The sequence below is a fragment of the Delphinus delphis genome, chromosome 3 (genome assembly GCF_949987515.2).
Source record: "Delphinus delphis chromosome 3, mDelDel1.2, whole genome shotgun sequence".
Lineage (NCBI taxonomy): Eukaryota > Metazoa > Chordata > Mammalia > Artiodactyla > Delphinidae > Delphinus > Delphinus delphis.
The window spans coordinates 9,248,894-9,266,732 of record NC_082685.1 but is presented as its reverse complement, the minus strand read 5'-3'; the positions used below and the strand labels follow the sequence as shown (position 1 = coordinate 9,266,732).

At 51.8% G+C, this 17,839-nt stretch overlaps 1 protein-coding gene and 1 long non-coding RNA gene across 4 annotated transcripts in view; one reads left to right on the top strand and one right to left on the bottom strand.

Annotated features, from left to right (window-relative positions):
- The window catches only part of KANK2 (KN motif and ankyrin repeat domains 2), a 24,140-nt gene extending 13,135 nt beyond the window's left edge, over positions 1-11,005 (top strand). The window contains exons 5-13 of one of the 2 annotated variants that reach the window (XM_060007788.2): positions 618-791; positions 887-989; positions 1,998-2,237; positions 2,874-2,961; positions 3,515-3,734; positions 4,391-4,533; positions 7,133-7,333; positions 7,413-7,502; positions 8,919-11,005. In XM_060007788.2, the coding sequence (XP_059863771.1) occupies positions 618-791; positions 887-989; positions 1,998-2,237; positions 2,874-2,961; positions 3,515-3,734; positions 4,391-4,533; positions 7,133-7,333; positions 7,413-7,502; positions 8,919-8,972 (1,313 nt within the window). In that variant the 3' untranslated portion in view covers positions 8,973-11,005. Of the gene's footprint in view, positions 1-617; positions 792-886; positions 990-1,985; positions 2,238-2,873; positions 2,962-3,514; positions 3,735-4,390; positions 4,534-7,132; positions 7,334-7,412; positions 7,503-8,918 lie in introns of both variants that reach the window. The other variant, XM_060007787.2, reaches the window with a different exon arrangement.
- Positions 1-17,839, bottom strand: part of LOC132422806 (uncharacterized) — an 18,944-nt gene extending 1,105 nt beyond the window's left edge. The window contains exons 1-3 of one of the 2 annotated variants that reach the window (XR_009518890.1): positions 17,501-17,839; positions 16,565-16,772; positions 9,765-9,885 (exon numbers count right to left, since the gene is read on the bottom strand). This is a non-coding gene — a long non-coding RNA (uncharacterized lncRNA). Of the gene's footprint in view, positions 1-9,764; positions 9,886-16,564; positions 16,773-17,500 lie in introns of those variants that run through there. The other variant, XR_009518891.1, reaches the window with a different exon arrangement.

Here is a 17,839-nt window from a genome sequence, read left to right as displayed (position 1 = left end):
AAAAAAAAGTATAATATTAAATCTTATCAAAATATAGTTTACAATTCTCTTGAATTAACAAATGCTCTTCAAGTGCTCTTGATGTGCAGGTGTTGTTCTAAGCTCTCTCCCTCACATTACTGTCTTTAGTCTGCACAATGCCATGATGTAGGAAATGGTGTTTGTCCAAGGCACAGAGAGGTTAAGTGACTTGCCCGAGGTCACACAGCTCTTTTGTCAGAGATATGAGTCCCGACCATGACTACTATGCTTGGCTATAGTTTCCAGACACTACTTAGTATGAAGTCAGAGGGGGTCACAAGCCAGGATTATGGGGTCTCGTAGTCTTCCCTGACCCTGACCCGCTGCGAGGCAGGCAACAAACCAGGGTTGGAATGGATTCTGCTACTTGTTTGCTGGGTGACCTCAGGCCATCTGTGTGCCTCAATTTCCTCATCGGTAAATAATCCAACTTCTGTATGGGCTGGGAAGATTTGATGAACTAATGCAAGAATTAGCCCTTGGAGCACCTGGCCTGGGGTATGTGACCCGGCCCCCCCGCCAGGAGGTAGCCGTTGTTACTGTTCTTGTTTTGCTATTGTTACCCACAGTAAGCACCTCTTTTCCTGCCCCTTCAGGTCTCCCACAGGCTCCTGCAGAGTCATCCTTGTCACCCCCGGAGTCTGAGGGGGACTCCCTCACGCAGCCAGAGAAGAACACAGGCCTGGTGCCTGCCCACGATGCCACCAACAGGGAGCCCACCAGGCAAGCAGCCCCACAGGAGTTGGAGTCAGAGGAGGCCGGGGGTGCAGGTAAATGGCGGTGGCCACCGAGAGGGTCAGGTGCCAGAGGCCCGGCACGGGGTCTGGCTTCGGGAGACCCTCACGACAGCACGCTCCCCCACCAGGAGGGCCCCCGGCAGGTGTGCCATCCATCATGAAGCGGAAAGAGGAGCCCGCAGACCCCGAGACCCGCCGGAGGAGCCTCCAGTTCGTGGGGGTCAACGGCAGGTGAGAGAACCTGGTCTGAGCCCCTCACTTTATGGTTCATTCATTTAACCAAAGCACAGTAGACAGACGAGGAAACGGAGGCACAACGAGGCCCCGTGGGCTGGCTCCAGAGCCTGTGCTGCAACCACTGTACCACACTACCCCTCGGGAGGTGCCGGACTCGGCTCCCTGCCCTGATGGAGCTCCTGGTCCACTGCGATCTTGGGCCCTAATAGGCGATCCCAACACAACATGACTGGAGCAATGATGGGGGATGCTCAGGCAGTGGGGAGACCAAGGAAATAACTGACGGAGGGGAGCACATGTGCTGCAGGACAAGCAGAAGCTTCCGAGGTGCAGAGTGGGAGGGGTGGGGTCTCCTGATGGAGGACACAGCCTGGATAAAGGCTCAGGGGTGGGAGGAAGCAGTGACGTGAAAAATGGGAGGCCTGGGGCTTCCCTGGTGGCTCAGTGGTTGAGAGTCCGCCTGCCAATGCAGGCGACACGGGTTCGTGCCCCGGTCCGGGAAGATCCCACATGCCGCGGAGGGGCTGGGCCCGTGATCCATGGCCGCTGAGCCTGAGCGTCCGGAACCTGTGCTCCACGACGGGAGAGGCCACAACAGTGAGAGGCCTGCGTACCGCAAAAAAAAAAAAAAAAAAGGGGGGAGGCCTGGGGAACCGGGCCAGTTGGGGGCCTTGAATGCCAGGCCCAGAAGTTTAGATGTGTTTGGAGGTAGCAAGAAGCATGAGGGTCCTATTTGCAGTGGGACAAGGGTCTGAATCAGTATAACACCTGTGTAAGGAGCAAAGGGTGGAAGGGAAAAGCAATGTCCCTCCCTGGCCCCCCCAAGCATGATCACAATCACGGCCAGTGTTTGTTGATCACTTACTGTGTGCCAGGTGCTATAAGCTGCATCCCTGGAGCCCTGTGAGCTAGATACTGCCATTACCCCCATTTAACAGATGGGGAAACTGAGGCCCAGAGAGGTCAAATGACCCTCCCCACCACCTGCAGCGTTTCCCCCAGGTATGAGTCCTCATCCGAGGATTCCAGCACAGCAGAGAACTTCTCGGACAATGACAGTACAGAGAACGAGGCCCCAGAGCCGGAGGAGAGGGTTCCGAGTGTGGTTGAAGCCCCCCAGCTCAGGCCCAAGGAGATGGCAAAGGCCAAGATCAGCCGGGAGGAGTGCCAGCTGTCCCGGGAGTCTCAGCAGGCGCCCACAGCTGAGGGGGCGTCGGGATCAAGTGCGGAAGAGGAGATCCGGTCAGTTTTCTGTGTGGGAGGGATTTAGGCAGGGCCTGGGGTGACCTCAGATCCCACCATTCAAACCCTCTGAGGGAACCTCCCATCAGTCAGTCATGCCCACCTTAGTCTGAATTAGTAAACAAGCACTTTCTCCTTCTGGGCATCTGAAGGTCCGGAGGCTTTGATAAAGGGCCTGATGGGGGCAATTTGGGCTGTTCAGGTTTGGGTTTAAGGGGCAGACCAAGTTTGTTCTTAAGCCATCCACCTTCTTTGGGACATTTGCCACACCTGTCCATCCTGTGTATGTCTCTTTTTTTTTTTCCCCTGATAAAAAAAAAAATCTGTCCTCAGAAAAAGATTTTCCATCTGCCACTGGCCACTTGGAATAAATGTTGGCCCACGTGTCCACTTTCTCTTGGGGTCTGTGTGCTCCCCATGTCTGCCCCTTGGGGTGCTATGTAAAATTATGTCCCCAGGGAAGGGGGTCTGAGATTCTACCACTCAGGTGAGCCCTGGCAGGACTGGGTGAGTGCCTTGGTGGAGAGTGTTGAGGGCCTCTCCGAGCACCCCAGCTGGATGTGGGGAGTAGGGGGCACCCAGGAGGCTGAGGTGGGTGCTTCCAAGATCAACTCCCCGTTTGTCTGCCACCGGCAGGATGGAGCTCAGCCCCGACCTCATCTCAGCCTGCCTGGCCCTGGAGAAGTACCTGGAGAACCCCAATGCCCTCACCGAGCGGGAGCTGGTATGGTGGGGCCCTGGGCCTGAAAGCGGGGCGGGGAGGGCTTTGTCCCTTCCACCCTCACCCTGGCTTCTCCTTGTGCTTTGGATCACGGGGACCCCAGGATCCTAGCTGGGAGCTTGTGGGGGGCTCCGAGGCTTGAGTCTTGGTCTTTGGAGAGGCTCCAGGGAGGCAGGGAGGGGCCAAGGACGATTGCCCGCCGGCAAACCCAGCCTTGGTTCCTGTTCCTTCGGGGGCCTGAGGGAAGGGGCTGCCATATTTCCCTTGATGGGTGTCTACACAGGCCTTTGAAGGTCACATCCAGGGTGGAGACGCTCACACCTTCTTCTGGGGGCGTACCTGGTACTGCAGTGTCTACACTTCCCTTTAGGGTTCTTGTACAGGGCAGGGGACACTGCGTTTTCCTCCAGGGGGGCTCACTGGGGTGGGGCGCCCATGCTTCCCCTCAAGGCTCGGGTTCAGGGTGGGGTGTCTGCACTCCCCTTGGGGGGCTTCGTCTGGGATGGGGTGGGCTTCCGTGGCCCTCACACCCCTTTCCTTCCCAATCTGCAACCAGAAAGTGGCCTACACCACGGTGCTGCAGGAGTGGCTGCGCCTGGCCTGCCGCAGCGATGCCCACCCAGAGCTTGTGCGGCGCCACCTGGTCACCTTCCGGGCCATGTCGGCGCGCCTGCTGGACTATGTGGTCAACATCGCCGACAGCAACGGCAACACTGCGCTGCACTACTCCGTGTCCCACGCCAACTTCCCCGTGGTGCGGCAGCTGCTCGACAGCGGTGAGCCAGGCGGGGCGGGGACAGTGGAGCCACTGCCCTCCTGGTCTGTGGGGGAGGCCACCCTCATAGTTTGATGGAGGAAATGCTGCCCTCCCCGTCTGATGGGGCAGACGCCGCCCTCCCAGTCTGATGGGGGAGACGCTGCTCTCCCAGTCTGAGGTGAGGGGAATACAGGCCCCACCTGTGGCCCCGGTGTACTGGAAAAGGCAGACATGGTCTTATGGAAAATATGTGGCCCTTCCCTCCCCCGCCAACCAATGACCCCTGTATAATGAAAGTGACATCCCTGGAACCCTAGTCTGAGGGAAAGACATGGATGCGGCCTCTGGCCTGGGGCTTGGAGAGAAGATGTGGTCCTCAATTCGACATGAAGAAATTTGCTTTCCCCTAGTGTAACGGGGAAGACATAGCCCCCTAGTCAGTCTGATGAAGGAGGCAGAGCTGGGAGACCCTAGGCCAGAATGGGGTTCTCAGTCCAAGAAAAAGGAGTAATTAGGCCAGGCCTAGACTGCTGGAGGAGGCATGATTCCCAGGCTTCCAGTCTGATGGTAGAGACATGACCTGGTCCTCGGGGACCACCCCCCCAGCCTTAAGGCAGACCTGGCCAGCATCAGGGGTGTCTGAGGCCTGTCGTCCTCCCGGTCCCCTCCCCTCAGGTGTCTGCCAGGTAGACAAGCAGAACCGCGCCGGCTACAGCCCCATCATGCTCACCGCCCTGGCCACCCTGAAGACCCAGCACGACCTCGAGACTGTCCTGCAGCTCTTCCGGCTCGGAGATGTCAATGCCAGAGCCAGCCAGGTACGGGCCCTCGGCGCTGCAGACCGGGATAACTCTTCCCATTTATTAAGTCCTGGCCATACCCAAGCCCAAGGGGAGAATCCCCACTCCACAGGCAAAGAAACCAAGGCTCAGGGACGTATTCATTTCCTCAAGGTCAAACTAGAGGAGGGGGGACTTGAACCTGGGGGTCTAGCTCCCCATCCTTTTTTTTTTTTTTTTGGCCGTGTCACATGGCATGTGGGATCTTAGTTCCCCAACCAGGGATCTAACCTGCGCCCCCTGCAGTGGAAGCACGGAGTCTTAACTACTGGACCTCCAGGGAAGTCCCAAGAGCCCCATTCTTTTTATTTTTTATTTTATTTTATTTATTTATTTTTGGCTGCATTGGGTCTTCGTTGCGGTGAGTGGGCTTCTCATTGTGGTGGCTTCTCTTGTTGCAGAGCACGGGCTCTAGGCATGTGAGCTTCAGTAGTTGTGTCATGTGAGCTCAGTAGTTGTGGCTCGCTGGCTCAGTAGTTGTGGCTCACTGGCTTCAGAGCACAGGCTCAGTAATTGTGGCGCACGGGCTTAGTTGCTCCACGGCATGCGGGTCCTCCCGGACCAGGGATCGAACCCGTGTCCCCTGCGTTGGCAGGAGAATTCTCAACCACTGCGCCACCAGGGAAGCCCCCGAGAGCCCCATTCTTAATGACCTGCCTGCCAGGGTGCCTCTGATACAGAACCTCATGGTGGAAATGGGGGTGTGGGAAGACATGGGGGTCCTCAGCTTTCCTTAAGCCGACGCCATCCCACATCCTGCTTGGTAATTCATTGACCAGCAACTGGACGCTGGGGACTTTGACAAGCAGGCACAGTCCCCACCCTCCCAAAGCTCACTAGCCAGCCAGGAGCTCCAGGAGCCCAAGCATTGGAGGCTTAGCAGGGGTTTGGACCCAGGGCTGTGGGAAGCCACCAGGGCAGGGGCGAGGGCTGCTTTCTGGTTTGGAATCTCCCTTCGGCTGTATGTTGGGGAGCAGAAGCTGGGAGACTGTGGAGGTGACTGGGGCATGGATGGGTGTCTGGGCAGAAGAGCAGGGCACCCAGGACCCCGTGGGAACAGCAAGGAGGGGAGAGATTAGCAGCAGCCTTACGGCAGCAAAGGAAAAGGGGGAGGTGCTGCCGTGGTGCATAACAGGCAGACCCTCCTTGCTTTTTTACTGATTTTTTTTAATTAAAATTTTTTTCTTGGTGGTTTACTTTTTTTTTAATTGAAGTATAGTTGATTTACAGCATTGTGTTAGTTTCTGGTGTACAGCAAAGTGATTCAGTTTTACATATATGTTCTTTTTCAGATTCTTTTCCATTATAGGTTATTGCCAGCTATTGAATATAGTTTCCTGTGCTATACAGTAGGACCTTGTTGTTTATCTGTTTTACATATAGTAGTTTGTTAATCCCAAGCTCCTAATTTATCCCCCCACCTTTCCCCTTTGGTAACCATAAATTTGTTTTCTATGCCTGTGAGTCTGTTTCTGTTTTGTAAATAAGTTCATTTGTATCATTTTTTTAGATTCCACATATAAGTGGTATCATATGATAGTATTTGTCTTTCTCTGACTGACTTCGCTTAGTATGGTAATCTCTAGGTCCACCCATGTTACTGCAAATGGCATTACTTCATTCTTCTCTATGGCTGAGTAATACTCCATTGTGTATATATGTACCACATCTTTATCCATTCATCTGTCGATGGACACTTAGGTTGCTTCCAAGTCTTGCCTGTTGTAAAAGTGCTGCTATGAGCATTGGGGTGCATGTACCTGTTTGAATTCGAGTTTTCGTCCTTCCAGATGTATGCCCAGGTGGTTTACTTTTTTAAAAATCGAGGTGAAGTGCACATAAGATTAACCCTTTTAAAGTGAACAAATCGATCCGTAATGCTGTACCACTACCTCCAGAACATCTTTACACCCTGATAGGAGACCCGGCACCCACAGGTGTCACTCCCGTCCTCACTTCCCCAGCCCCTGGCCCCCTCCAGTCTGCTCTCTGTCTCTATGGATTTGCCTGTTCCGGGTATTTCATATAAATGGAATCATGTGGTATTGGGTCCTTTCGTGTCTGGCTCCTAGCACGGAGCATAATATTTTCAAGGTTCATCCACGTTGCGGTATGCTTCAGGCCTTCATTTCTCTTTAAGGATGAATAATGTTCTGTAGTATGGATATGTAAATTTCTTTATCCATTCATCCACTGATGGGTGTTGATTTTTTTTTTTACCGTGAAGTTTAACTGGCAGACAGAAAAGTGTACAACTCTTAGCGCGACACATTTTACTTACGTTTGCACCTGTGAGTTAGGAATCTGATTTAAGTGGGCATAGCGGTGGGGAGGCACAGAGCTTCTCCCCGAGGAGGAGACATTTAAGCTGAGACCTGAGGGAGGAGCCAGCAGGAGGAAGCCGGATCAGCAAGTGCAAAGGCCCAGTGGTAGGAAGGATTATTTGAGATACAGAAGGAGGCCCGTGAGTGGAGGTGCTGTTAGCGTCAGAGTACCCAGGAACCATGGATGGTTCCGGAGCAGGGGTGTCACGCTCTGGAGGCTGCGTGATTCGTAAGCTGTTCCTTGCCCTACCCAGGCGGGGCAGACAGCCCTGATGCTGGCGGTCAGCCACGGGCGGGTGGACGTGGTCAAAGCCCTGCTTGCCTGCGAGGCGGACGTCAACGTCCAAGACGATGACGGCTCCACGGCCCTCATGTGTGCCTGCGAGCACGGCCACAAGGAGATCACGGCGCTGCTGCTGGCTGTGCCCAGCTGCGACATCTCTATCACCGACCGCGTGAGTCCCCACCCAGGCGCACTCCGGGGAGGGCGGGAACATGGTGCAGGGTGTCAGCATAGCAACTGATGCTTTGCAGGACGGGAGCACGGCGTTGATGGTGGCCTTGGATGCAGGACACAGTGAAATTGCATCCATGCTGTACTCTCGCATGAACATCAAGTGCTCGGTGAGTCTCGGCCCGGGCAGGGCAGTGGGTGCGGGGCTCTGGGAAGGGATGGTGTATGGGGACCATCCCAAGGGCTGCATGGTCAGCTACTTGCTGAACCTTCACGGTGCCCCCGCGAGGAAGTAAGGCACGAGAGCTGAGACTGCACGGTATTCGAACCCGGATCTGTCTAGTTCCAAATCATGCTCTTAATTACCACACAGAGGACTTGGGCGTGCCTCCCAAGCATGCCTTCTGGAACCTTCCACAATAACCCAATTCAGCTGCATAAAGTACTGTTACTATTACCATTTCTCAGGTGGGGAAGCTGACGCTTTGAATGGTTACATTCCTGGCCCAAAGTCTCACAGACAGGAAGGGGCGGAGAGACCTCGGGGTCTGAACCCAGACCACGGGCAGGAGCCCTCTGCCCCCTCCTCTTCACCCCTACCTTGTACCTGCCCCGGCCTCCCCAGGCACGTCTGGGGCCAGGTTCAAGGGTGGTGTGGTGGGCGTCAACCACAGCAATTCCCCAAATGGTCTAGGAGAGAAAAGGTTGCTGAGACCAAAGCCATTTGGGTCCTGACTGGCCTCCAGCTTCTTCCCGAGGCCCTGAGTCTTTCCGTCTTCACTGCGTAGGGTGTTAGGACACCTGAGCCTCCGTTGTGGTGCTTAGGGGATCCCCTTGGGATCAGCTGTGGGCCTTCATGTCCTCAGCTGGAAAATGGGGGGTGATGGGGCTGGGTGGCGTCCTGCTGTCTGATCTGTGGTCCTGCTTCCCAGGGCTCCTGAGGGATGAATCCCACTCCTCCATCACTGTCCCCCTGGACCATTGCCACTGCCTCCGCTCTGCTTCCCTGGCTCCCACCCTCACTGTCCCCTCCACTCTGTTCTCCCCACAGCGGCCAGAGGCCACTGTGAGCACCTGAGTCGGGGTACATCCCTCCTCTGCTCACAGCCCTCTGTGGCTCCCACCCCACTTAGAGAAAAAAGCAGAAGTCACCTCCAGAGCACACCAAGCCCTGCTCAACACCCCTCACCTCCCCCCACTCTCTTTCCTCTCCTCCTCGCTCACTCTGCTCCAGCCACACTGGCCCGATCACCGCTCCTGCCTCAGGGCTTTTGCACTTGCTGTTTCCGCTGCCTGGAACGCCCTGCCCCTTGGCTGGACCCCTAACATCCTTCAGCTCAGACGTCACCCTCCCCAACCGCCCACTCCCCACTTTCACTGCCTTCCACCCCCTATCCCTCAGGAAAAACCCTCCACTGCATTCATCTGTGAGCTGCTCCGAAGCATCTCCCCAACGTCACCTCCTCGAGGCCAAGGAACCAAGGCCTCTTGTTCACTCACGGCAGGTGCGGGGCCAGCCAACAAAGTCGGCGCCTCATAGCACAGGAGAGGATGCCAAACAAAAGGAATTCTGCCTCTCGTTTCAGTTTGCCCCGATGTCGGATGAGGAGAGTCCTGCGTCGTCCTCCGCAGAAGAGTAGCCGTCAGAGGGGCCCGAGGTGCCTCTCCCGGGGGCCAGGCAGCCCCAGAGCGAACCATCCCTGGTCCCTCATCCCCTCCCTGGCCGGCCCCCACTCTACCCACCAAGGCCCAAGTCTCAAATGCAAGTGGGGTTTTCTTCTGCTTCCCCAGGGAGCCCCCAACAGCCCTGAGACTTCAGCCGAAAGCAGGTTTTTTCCCAGCACCCCGGTTCAAAGCAGCCGCAGCGCAGACCGAAGCTAAATTCTTATATAAATTGGCGCCAGTGGCTGATGCTGGGGCGTGGGTTTGCGAAGAACGCTGAGAACAATCAACTGGCAATTAAGGATGGAGGAGGGTGAGAGGGAAAAATATTGTATTTCGGAATCATGTTCGGGGAAGGGGGGGGAAATTTGAAAGTCACTGGAATCGCATATTTTCATTTTAATCCTCAATGTGATTACGCACGGATCACGTCTGGAGTGGCCTAATGCGCCCCCCGCTCGCTCCCCTACATTTAATTGTTCGGTATATAATAGCATTTTGTCCACTTCCCCCTCCCCAGACGGCTTTCTTGGTGGAATTTTCTTCTGGTCTCTTCACAAAGCAGACCCTGTCTTTGTCACCCGGGGCAGGAAGTTTAGTCATTTCTTCTGCCTTCACGTGGCCACTGCCAGCGTCTCCCACGCCCTCATTCAGGTGCGGGGCTCGGGACCCAGCAGCCAAGGTGTGCAAGTAGTTCATATCGAGAGATTACCCAGAAATCCGTCCCCTCCCCACATGGGGGCCCTGGCAAATACTCATTTTCCTAGAAAATCCTTTAGATGTGGAGGTGCAGGAAATGAATCCGGTCCCCAGAGTGGTCCTTGCATCCCTAGGCTTAGAACGCCAGTAGCAGGGCCATCCTTTTTCTCCCCAGACTCCAGAATTTCTCTCCTCAAAGGAAAGAAAACAGGGCATGAGATTGTTGGCAAAGCATAGGACCAGTTCCAAAAACTCCATGTGTGCTCGATTAAAAGTTGGCTGCCCCCAAGGGCTCCCAGTGCAAACTTAAAGAGACAGGGCTTTGCCGAAAACCAAACAAGGGCCAGCTGGGTTGTTTTTTTTTTTTTTTTTTTTTAACAACGTACAGGCTTTCCAGAGCTGCCTGGAACGGAGCCTGCTGGAAACGGGGCTCTCCCGACACACGTAGTTTCCTGCATGGCCTATTTTGTCCCCAGAATCTCAACAAAGTTTTCTTTCCTGTTCCTTCCTTTTGTGACCAAAAAAAAAAAAAAAAAAGGGAGGGGGGAAGGGGGACAGGTTCCGAGCGTCGAAAAGTGCCTTGTGACCAGGGAGTAAGATCCCTAGTTCTTAGGTGTCCTGCCCTCTCTTGTCCAGTTCTCAGCCTAGCTGCTGGGGTGGAAGCCAAAACCCCAGCAGGACAGAGCAAGCCCTCGGCACTTACACGTTCATTCAATACAGCCAAGTGCTGGCTTCTCTCCTAGAAAAGTAGGTTTCCTGGCTTGATGGAGTCTGGCTTGCTTTGATTTTGATGGAAGGGATGGTACCCAAGTCAAGAGAGCTTAAATGGTCAAAGGAGAGAGACACCCCAGTGTGTGTGTGTGCGTGCGCGCGTGCGTGCGTGCGTGTGTGTGTGTGTGTGTAAATGGCGAGGAAAGGAAACCCAAGCTGACTGGGGATGACCACTGACAGAAGGCCACAGCTTTGGGCAGCTTTGAGAAGCGGTACAAGCATTGTGTGCCTGTGTGTCTGGCCCTGGAGCCGGTGGGTGTGTTTCTTTTAAGCTTTTAGAAGCAGTTCATTGACACCCCCTATAAGTCCATAGTTATCCCTGTGTTCCCTTCTCCCCAGCTTACCCACTGGACTTGGCATGGTAGGCTACAGGGGGTCCTGCCTCTGATCCCACTCTCTTCTCACGTGTATTCATGACCTTTAACTTCACTTTCCAACCACGGTACGTCCATAAAGACAGTATTACACTTAAATGAAGTATTCCTTTTAGTAATCGTTTTTTAGAAAGTAAAGGAATTTAATAAAGCTACCTTATGATTATGCCAAAGCATCTGTGTCTGGTCTTTGTTACTGTACTACTCTTGAAGTTTTAAAATAGATCTCTTTTTTATTTTTTTTTGCGGTACGCGGGCCTCTCACTGTGGTGGCCTCTCCCGTTGCGGAGCACAGGTTCCGTACGCGCAGGCTCAGCGGCCATGGCTCACGGGCCCAGCCGCTCCACGGCATGTGGGATCTTCCCGGACCGGGGCACGAACCCGTGTCGCCTGCATCGGCAGGCGGACTCTCAGCCACTGCGCCACCAGGGAAGCCCTAAAATAGATCTCTTTTTTTAAAATGGACTTATTTGAACAATGTTCCAAGCTACAGAAAGGTGACAAGAATATTACAATAAACGCCCTTATGCTCTGCCCTACACTGGCACCATCCAATACTATAGCCACTAGCCACCTGTGGCAATCTCCATTTAGATGGAAATCAACTGTAATTAATTCATGGTCAGTAGCTGCATGTGGTTGGTGGCTACCCTATTGGGCTGCAGAGATACAGAACACTGCCACTGTGGCAGAAAGTTCTAATCAAACCCATTGTGGGTGGGACTCCCCTGGTGGTGCAGTGGTTAAGAATCCGCCTGCCAATGCAGGGCACATGGGTTCGAGCCCTTGTCCGGGAAGAGCCCACATGCCACAGAGCTACTAAGCCCGTGCGGTACAACTACTGAGCCTGCGCTCTGGAGCCCGTGAGCCTCAACTACTGAAACCCGTGCACCTAGAGCCCATGCTCCGCAACAAGAGAAGCCACCGCAATGAGAAGCCCGCGCACCTCAATGAAGAGTAGCCCCAGCTCGCTGCAACTAGAGAAAGCCCGCGTGCAAGACCCAAAGCAGCCAAAAATAAATAAATTTATTTTTTAAAAACCCACTGTGGGCAGAAAAAAATGTTTACTAATTGTTTTTTCCTCATGACAAAAGAATTTATAGTGATTGTAAAACACAAAGTTTAAGCAATACAAAACCATTTGGCATAGTGGAGGGTGCCATGGTCCTACTTGGTAGCAATGCGTGCCATTGTCAATACTTTGGAGACTCTCCTGTCAAACCTTTTTCTTTTCTTTTCTTTTTTTAGTGTTTATTTATTTTTACTGGTTGACAGTTTGCTTTATTTATTTATTTATTTATGGCTGTGTTGGGTCTTCGTTTCTGGGCGAGGGCTTTCTCTAGTTGTGGCAAGCGGGGACCACTCTTCATCGCGGTGCACGGGCCTCTCACTATCACGGCCTCTCTTGTTGTGGAGCACAGGCTCCAGACGCGCAGGCTCAGTAATTGTGGCTCACGGGCCCAGATGCTCCGCGGCATGTGGGATCTTCCCAGACCAGGGCTCGAACCCATGTCCCCTGCATCGGCAGGCAGACTCTCAACCACTGTGCCACCAGGGAAGCCCAAACCTTTTTCTTATAGGTTGGGTATTAAAATACTTTGTTTTGCTGTTTTATTTTTTATTGAGGTGGCGTATACCATTTGCGTACAAGTCGTGTACAAAAGTGTACAGCTCCATGGCTTTTTGAAAAGTGAACATCTATGAGTCACCAGCTCCACGAAAGGAAGCGGAGCATCCTCAGCAACGCCCTAGGCCACTCCTCTCTCTCCCCCAAGGATGACTGATGATGGAGGATTGCTCTCCTGATTCTCACTTCCTCTGTTTTTCCTCTGGACTGTTCAACCAGGAGATAACGGGTGGTTTTCAGAGGTTATAGGAAGTCCCAGAAATTTTACTCAAAGTTGTATATTTCTAAGTGGAAGGTCCACTGATCTTGTCAGTTTTCCAGAAGGGTCTGTGAGCCAAGAAGGGGCCTTTCGGAAATTAAAAAGAAAAAAATTGTTCGGACGCTCCCTGGTGGTCCAGTGCTTAGGACTCGGTGCTTTCACTGCCATGGCCCGGGTTCCATCCCTGGTCGGGGAACTAAGATCCCACAAGCCACGTGGCGTGGCCAAAATATAAATAAATTAAATTAAATTAAAAAAAAATTGTTTCTCACAAGCAATCACCCAGGACCATTTATTTCATCATCTTTGTTACCTTGTTCAGCTCATGCTTAAGACCCCATTCCCCACCCTCCAAACCCAGTGTCTTGCTTTGCTTTTTAAAAATATATGTCTACAAAAAGGAATGAAATTGAGTTATTTGTAATGAGGTGGATGGACCTAGAGTCCGTCATACAGAGCGAAGTAAGAGAGAAAGAGGAAAACAAATACCATATGCTAACACACATATATGGAATCTAAAAAACTGGTACTGATGAACCTAGTGGCAGGGGAGGAATAAAGATGCCGACATAGGGAACGGACTTGAGGACACAGTGGGGGAAGGGGAAGCTGGGATGAAGTGAGAGAGTAGCATTGACATATATACACTACCAAATGTAAAATGGATGGCTAGTGGGAAGCAGCTGCATAGCACAGGGAGATCAGCTCAGTGCTTTGTGTCCACCTAGCGGGGTGGGATAGGGAGGGTGGGAGGGAGGCTCAAGAGGGAGGGGATATGGGGATATATGTATACATATAGCTGATTCACTTTGTTGTAGAAACTAATACAAAATTGTAAAGTAATTATACTTCAATAAAGATATTACAGGGACTTCCCTGGTGGCACGGTGGTTAAGAATCCGCCTGCCAATGCAGGGGACACGGGTTCGAGCCCTGGTCCGGGAAGATCCCACATGCCACGGAGCAACTAAGCCCATGCACCACAACTACTGAGCCTGTGCTCTAGAGCCCGTGAGCCACAACTACTAAGCCCGCGAGCCACAACTACTGAAGCCCTCACGCCTAGAGCCCGTGCTCCACAACAAAAGAAGCCACCACAATGAGAAGCCGGCGTACCACAACGAAGAGTAGCCCCCGCTCGCCACAACTAGAGAAAGTCCGAACGCAGCAACGAAGACCAAACACGCCAAAATTAAATAAATAAAAATTTTTAAAAAAGATATTACAGAAAAAGAATAGAAATTGTGCATGAAAAAAATATATGTCTGAAAAAAATAGATGTCTATTTTTGTGGCAAAATATACATAACAAAACATTTACCATCTAAACTATTTTTAACCGTGCAGTTCAGTGCCATTAAGTACATTCACATCGTTGTGCAACGATCTCCACCATCCATCTCCAGAACTCTTTCCATCTTCCCAAAGTGAAACTCTGTCCCCATGAAACACTGACATCATCACTCCCACACCCAGCCGCTGGCAACTGCCATTCTATTTTCCGTCTCTGAATTCAACTACTCTAGGGACCTCATATAAGTGGAATCGTGCAGTATTTGTCTTTTTATGGCTGGCTTATTTCACTTAGCATAATATACTCAAGATTCATCCACATTGCAGCATGTGGCAGAATTTCCTTACTTAAAGACTGAATACTGTTCCACTGTTTGCATGCACCACGTTTTATTTATCCATTCATCCATCAGTGGACACTTGGTTGCTTCCACCTTTTGGCTATTATCAATCATGCTGGTTATACAAACATCTTCAAGTCCCAGCTTTCAATCTGGGGGGTATATACCTAGAAGTACAACTGCTGGGTCATACAGTAGTTCTGTTTTCAGTATTTTGAGGAATAGCCAGTGTTTTTTCCGGGGCAGTTGCACCAATTTACATTCCCACCAACCAGTTTTTCCATGTCCTCACCAACAACTGTTATTTTCTGATTTTTTTTTTTAATAGTAGCCATCCTAATGGCTGTGAGTGGTTCTCTCTTTATTTTTTGGAAGTGAGGTGAGTGGCCTTTTTGACAGGAGCATTTATATATTTCAGGCTCTGGTTGTGCAACCTGGAATGGCTTAACTCTTGAAAAACCTTTCGCAGCTGATAAGAGAGCTATCATTAGCCCATGACTTAGAAAGGTTAAGAACTTGCCACAGTCATAGGTGAATTGCAGAGCCAGAAACGGAACCCATGGTCTTATCTCTTCTTCATTTCACTCAGCACTGTGCCCGCCTTTAGGCACAGAGAAGGCCAGCCCCTGCCACCAAAGGTCACGTAGCTGATGGTGACAGAGCAATCTCAGCATCAAATGCTCAGCGAACAGGAGGGTGAGCGATGCCATAAGCGCTGACTCTGGGGACCCAGCTCCATGCCCTGACACCGACATTTCTGCAGGAAACAACTAAGGTGTCATCACTTATACATCTGCTAGCCACCCTATGAGATAAAGGCTGTGGAGCTTCTTAACCTGAACATCTGGGGATGGCCTTCTGGGGTCCTGAAATCCAAAAATGTGTGCCTGTTGGGTACGTTTTTCAAAGAAGAGCCTGTCTCGTTGCTCTCATTAGATTTCAAAGGAATCTGTGACCCGGGGAAGACTAAATAAATATATTAGTCTTAGGGTGTCCCCAGCTCCATGATCGCTGTCAAAATATTACAACATGAACAGTCCCTGGGGTCTTGGCAAAAATTATCCCATGAAAGTAAGCTCTAAGGAGGAAGGTGGCTCCAGGCTTGGGCTTGGGGACCTGTCAGATTCTGGATGGTCAGTGGAAATCTTGACGCCTCTGTTGTAGTTTCTCTCCTCTCTCCCTGGCTGTGCCTTCTCTATCTGGCCGGCTTCTCCTCTCTTCTCCAACGTCTGCAATTGGTGGGTCTCAGAACTTAGTCCTCAGACCTTGTCCTCTCCGTACTCTCCCCCAGGAGAGCTGTCATCTGATATTGGCTGCACCCTGACGACGCCCGGATTTCTATCTGCAGCTCAAACGTCTCTGCAGGCTCATAGCCAAGCAACTACCTTTTCTTTTTTTTTTTTTTTTTTGCCATGCCGTGGATCATGCGAGATCTTAGTTCCCTGACCAGGGATCGAACCCACGTCCCCTGAAGTGGAAGCACGGAGTCTTAACCACTGGGCCGCCAGGGAAGCCCTGCAACTACCCTCTTGATAGCTCCACGTGGTCAGCCTCCAGGCACTGGGAACTTCCCCAAGCTTTCCATTTCACGCAGCCCTCCACCTCCAAGCCTGCTCCCCTACCCGCCTTGGCCACCAGTGCCACCACCACTACCCACCACCCAACAGGTGTTTGGGCCAAACACCCAGAAGTATCCTTTCTCTTCCTCAGAGAAGGATGGAATCCAGTCTTGCTGGCAAGTTCTCTTGATTCTGGAAGATCTGGAGCCAATCCACTCCATAGCTCTTCCCTGCTTAACACCTTTGAACTTACTCTTTCCTCTCCTGGTGCTTTGTTTCCTTTTTGTTTCCTTTTCATCACTCGGGTCCCAGTTCATATGTTCCCTTCTCAGGGAGTCCATCCCTGACCACGTAACCTAAAGCCACTTCCCTCCCCTGCCCCAACTCTGGTGACTCTGTCCTATGACCCTGGTTTATTCCCTGTAGCAGGTGTTCCTGGCTAAAATGATTCTGTTCATCTGTTTCTTTGCTTACTGTGAGGACTTGCCACTACAGCTGTGGCTTTCAATGGTTTTTTACACAACCCACAGCAAGATACAAATTTCACATGTGACCCAGTGATCCAGGTGTTATGGCTGCATCACAAAGTACCCCCAAGTTTACTGGCTTTAAACAAAAGCTTTAAACAAAGGCATCGATGTTGCTCACAGTTTGGGCCGGGCTTGATGGGAACAGTTCTCTCTCTCCTCCTCTTGGTGTCAGCTGGGACGGCTCAAAGCCTGGGGGCCGGAATCATCTCAATGTTCACTCGCTTCTCTGGTGGTTGATCCTGGTTTCAGCTGGGACCTTATCTGGGAGACTCCTCACGTGGCTTGGGCTTCCTCACAACATAGCAGCTGGGCTCACAGAGAGTATCCTGGAATTGAGAAAGAGGGAGAGAGCGAGCTAGCACCAGGCAAAAGATGTATTATAGTTTCTGACTTAGACTTGGAATTCACACGGCGTCCCTCCTGCCACATTCTGTTTGTTGCACAAATCCTGCTCAAGTTCAAGAGAAGAATTGGAGTCTGTCTCTTGATAGGGACTGGCAAAATTGGAACTATTTCTGTAGCCATTTTTTTGGAAAATACAATCTTCCACACCCAGTAGACAAATGGGGGGAGTTTCCCAAAACAATACTTAGCTTTCTGTACACAATGCACTGATTTTTTTTTTTCATTGTATTTTGTTGAAAATGCTGGTCATGACCCGCTTATTTTTTCACCTCATTTTTTTTTTTTTTTGCGGTACGCGGGCCTCTCACTGTTGTGGTCTCTCCCGTTGCGGAGCACAGGCTCCGGACGCGCAGGCTCAGCGGCCATGGCTCACGGCCCAGGCGCTCCGCGGCATGTGGGATCTTCCCGGACCGGGGCACGAACCCGCGTCCCCCGCATCAGCAGGCGGACTCTCAACCACTGCGCCACCAGGGAAGCCCTCTTCACCTCCTTTGAGGGACATGTCACAAAAGTGAACAGTTTGTCTTTCCTCAACCGTAACCCCGCACACAGCATGGTGTTCGGTGAGAATCAAACACCTCACCCACTAGCCTTCTACGTATTTTTTATTTAACACCTATAAAGCACGTACTGAATACCAGGCACTGACCTCATTCAACTCTCACACCAACTCTGAAGTAGACACTATGATGATCCTCATTTAACTGAGGAGGAAAGTGAAGCACAGAAGGATGAAGCAATTTGCTCGGGGTAACACAGCTAGTAAGTGGAAAATCTGGGATTGAAACGCAATAAATCTCGATGCAGACTCCATTTTGCTACGCAGCCTCTTATAGAATTTACTTATTTATGATGTTTATTGTGAGTGTCCCACACACACACCGCTGAACCTCAGCTCCACGAGAAGTAGTTCTTGGCTTCGCCCCTAGAACAGCGCGTTGCTCGCAGCAGGCACTGGACCCGGAAAGAAACAGCTTGAAGATCTTGC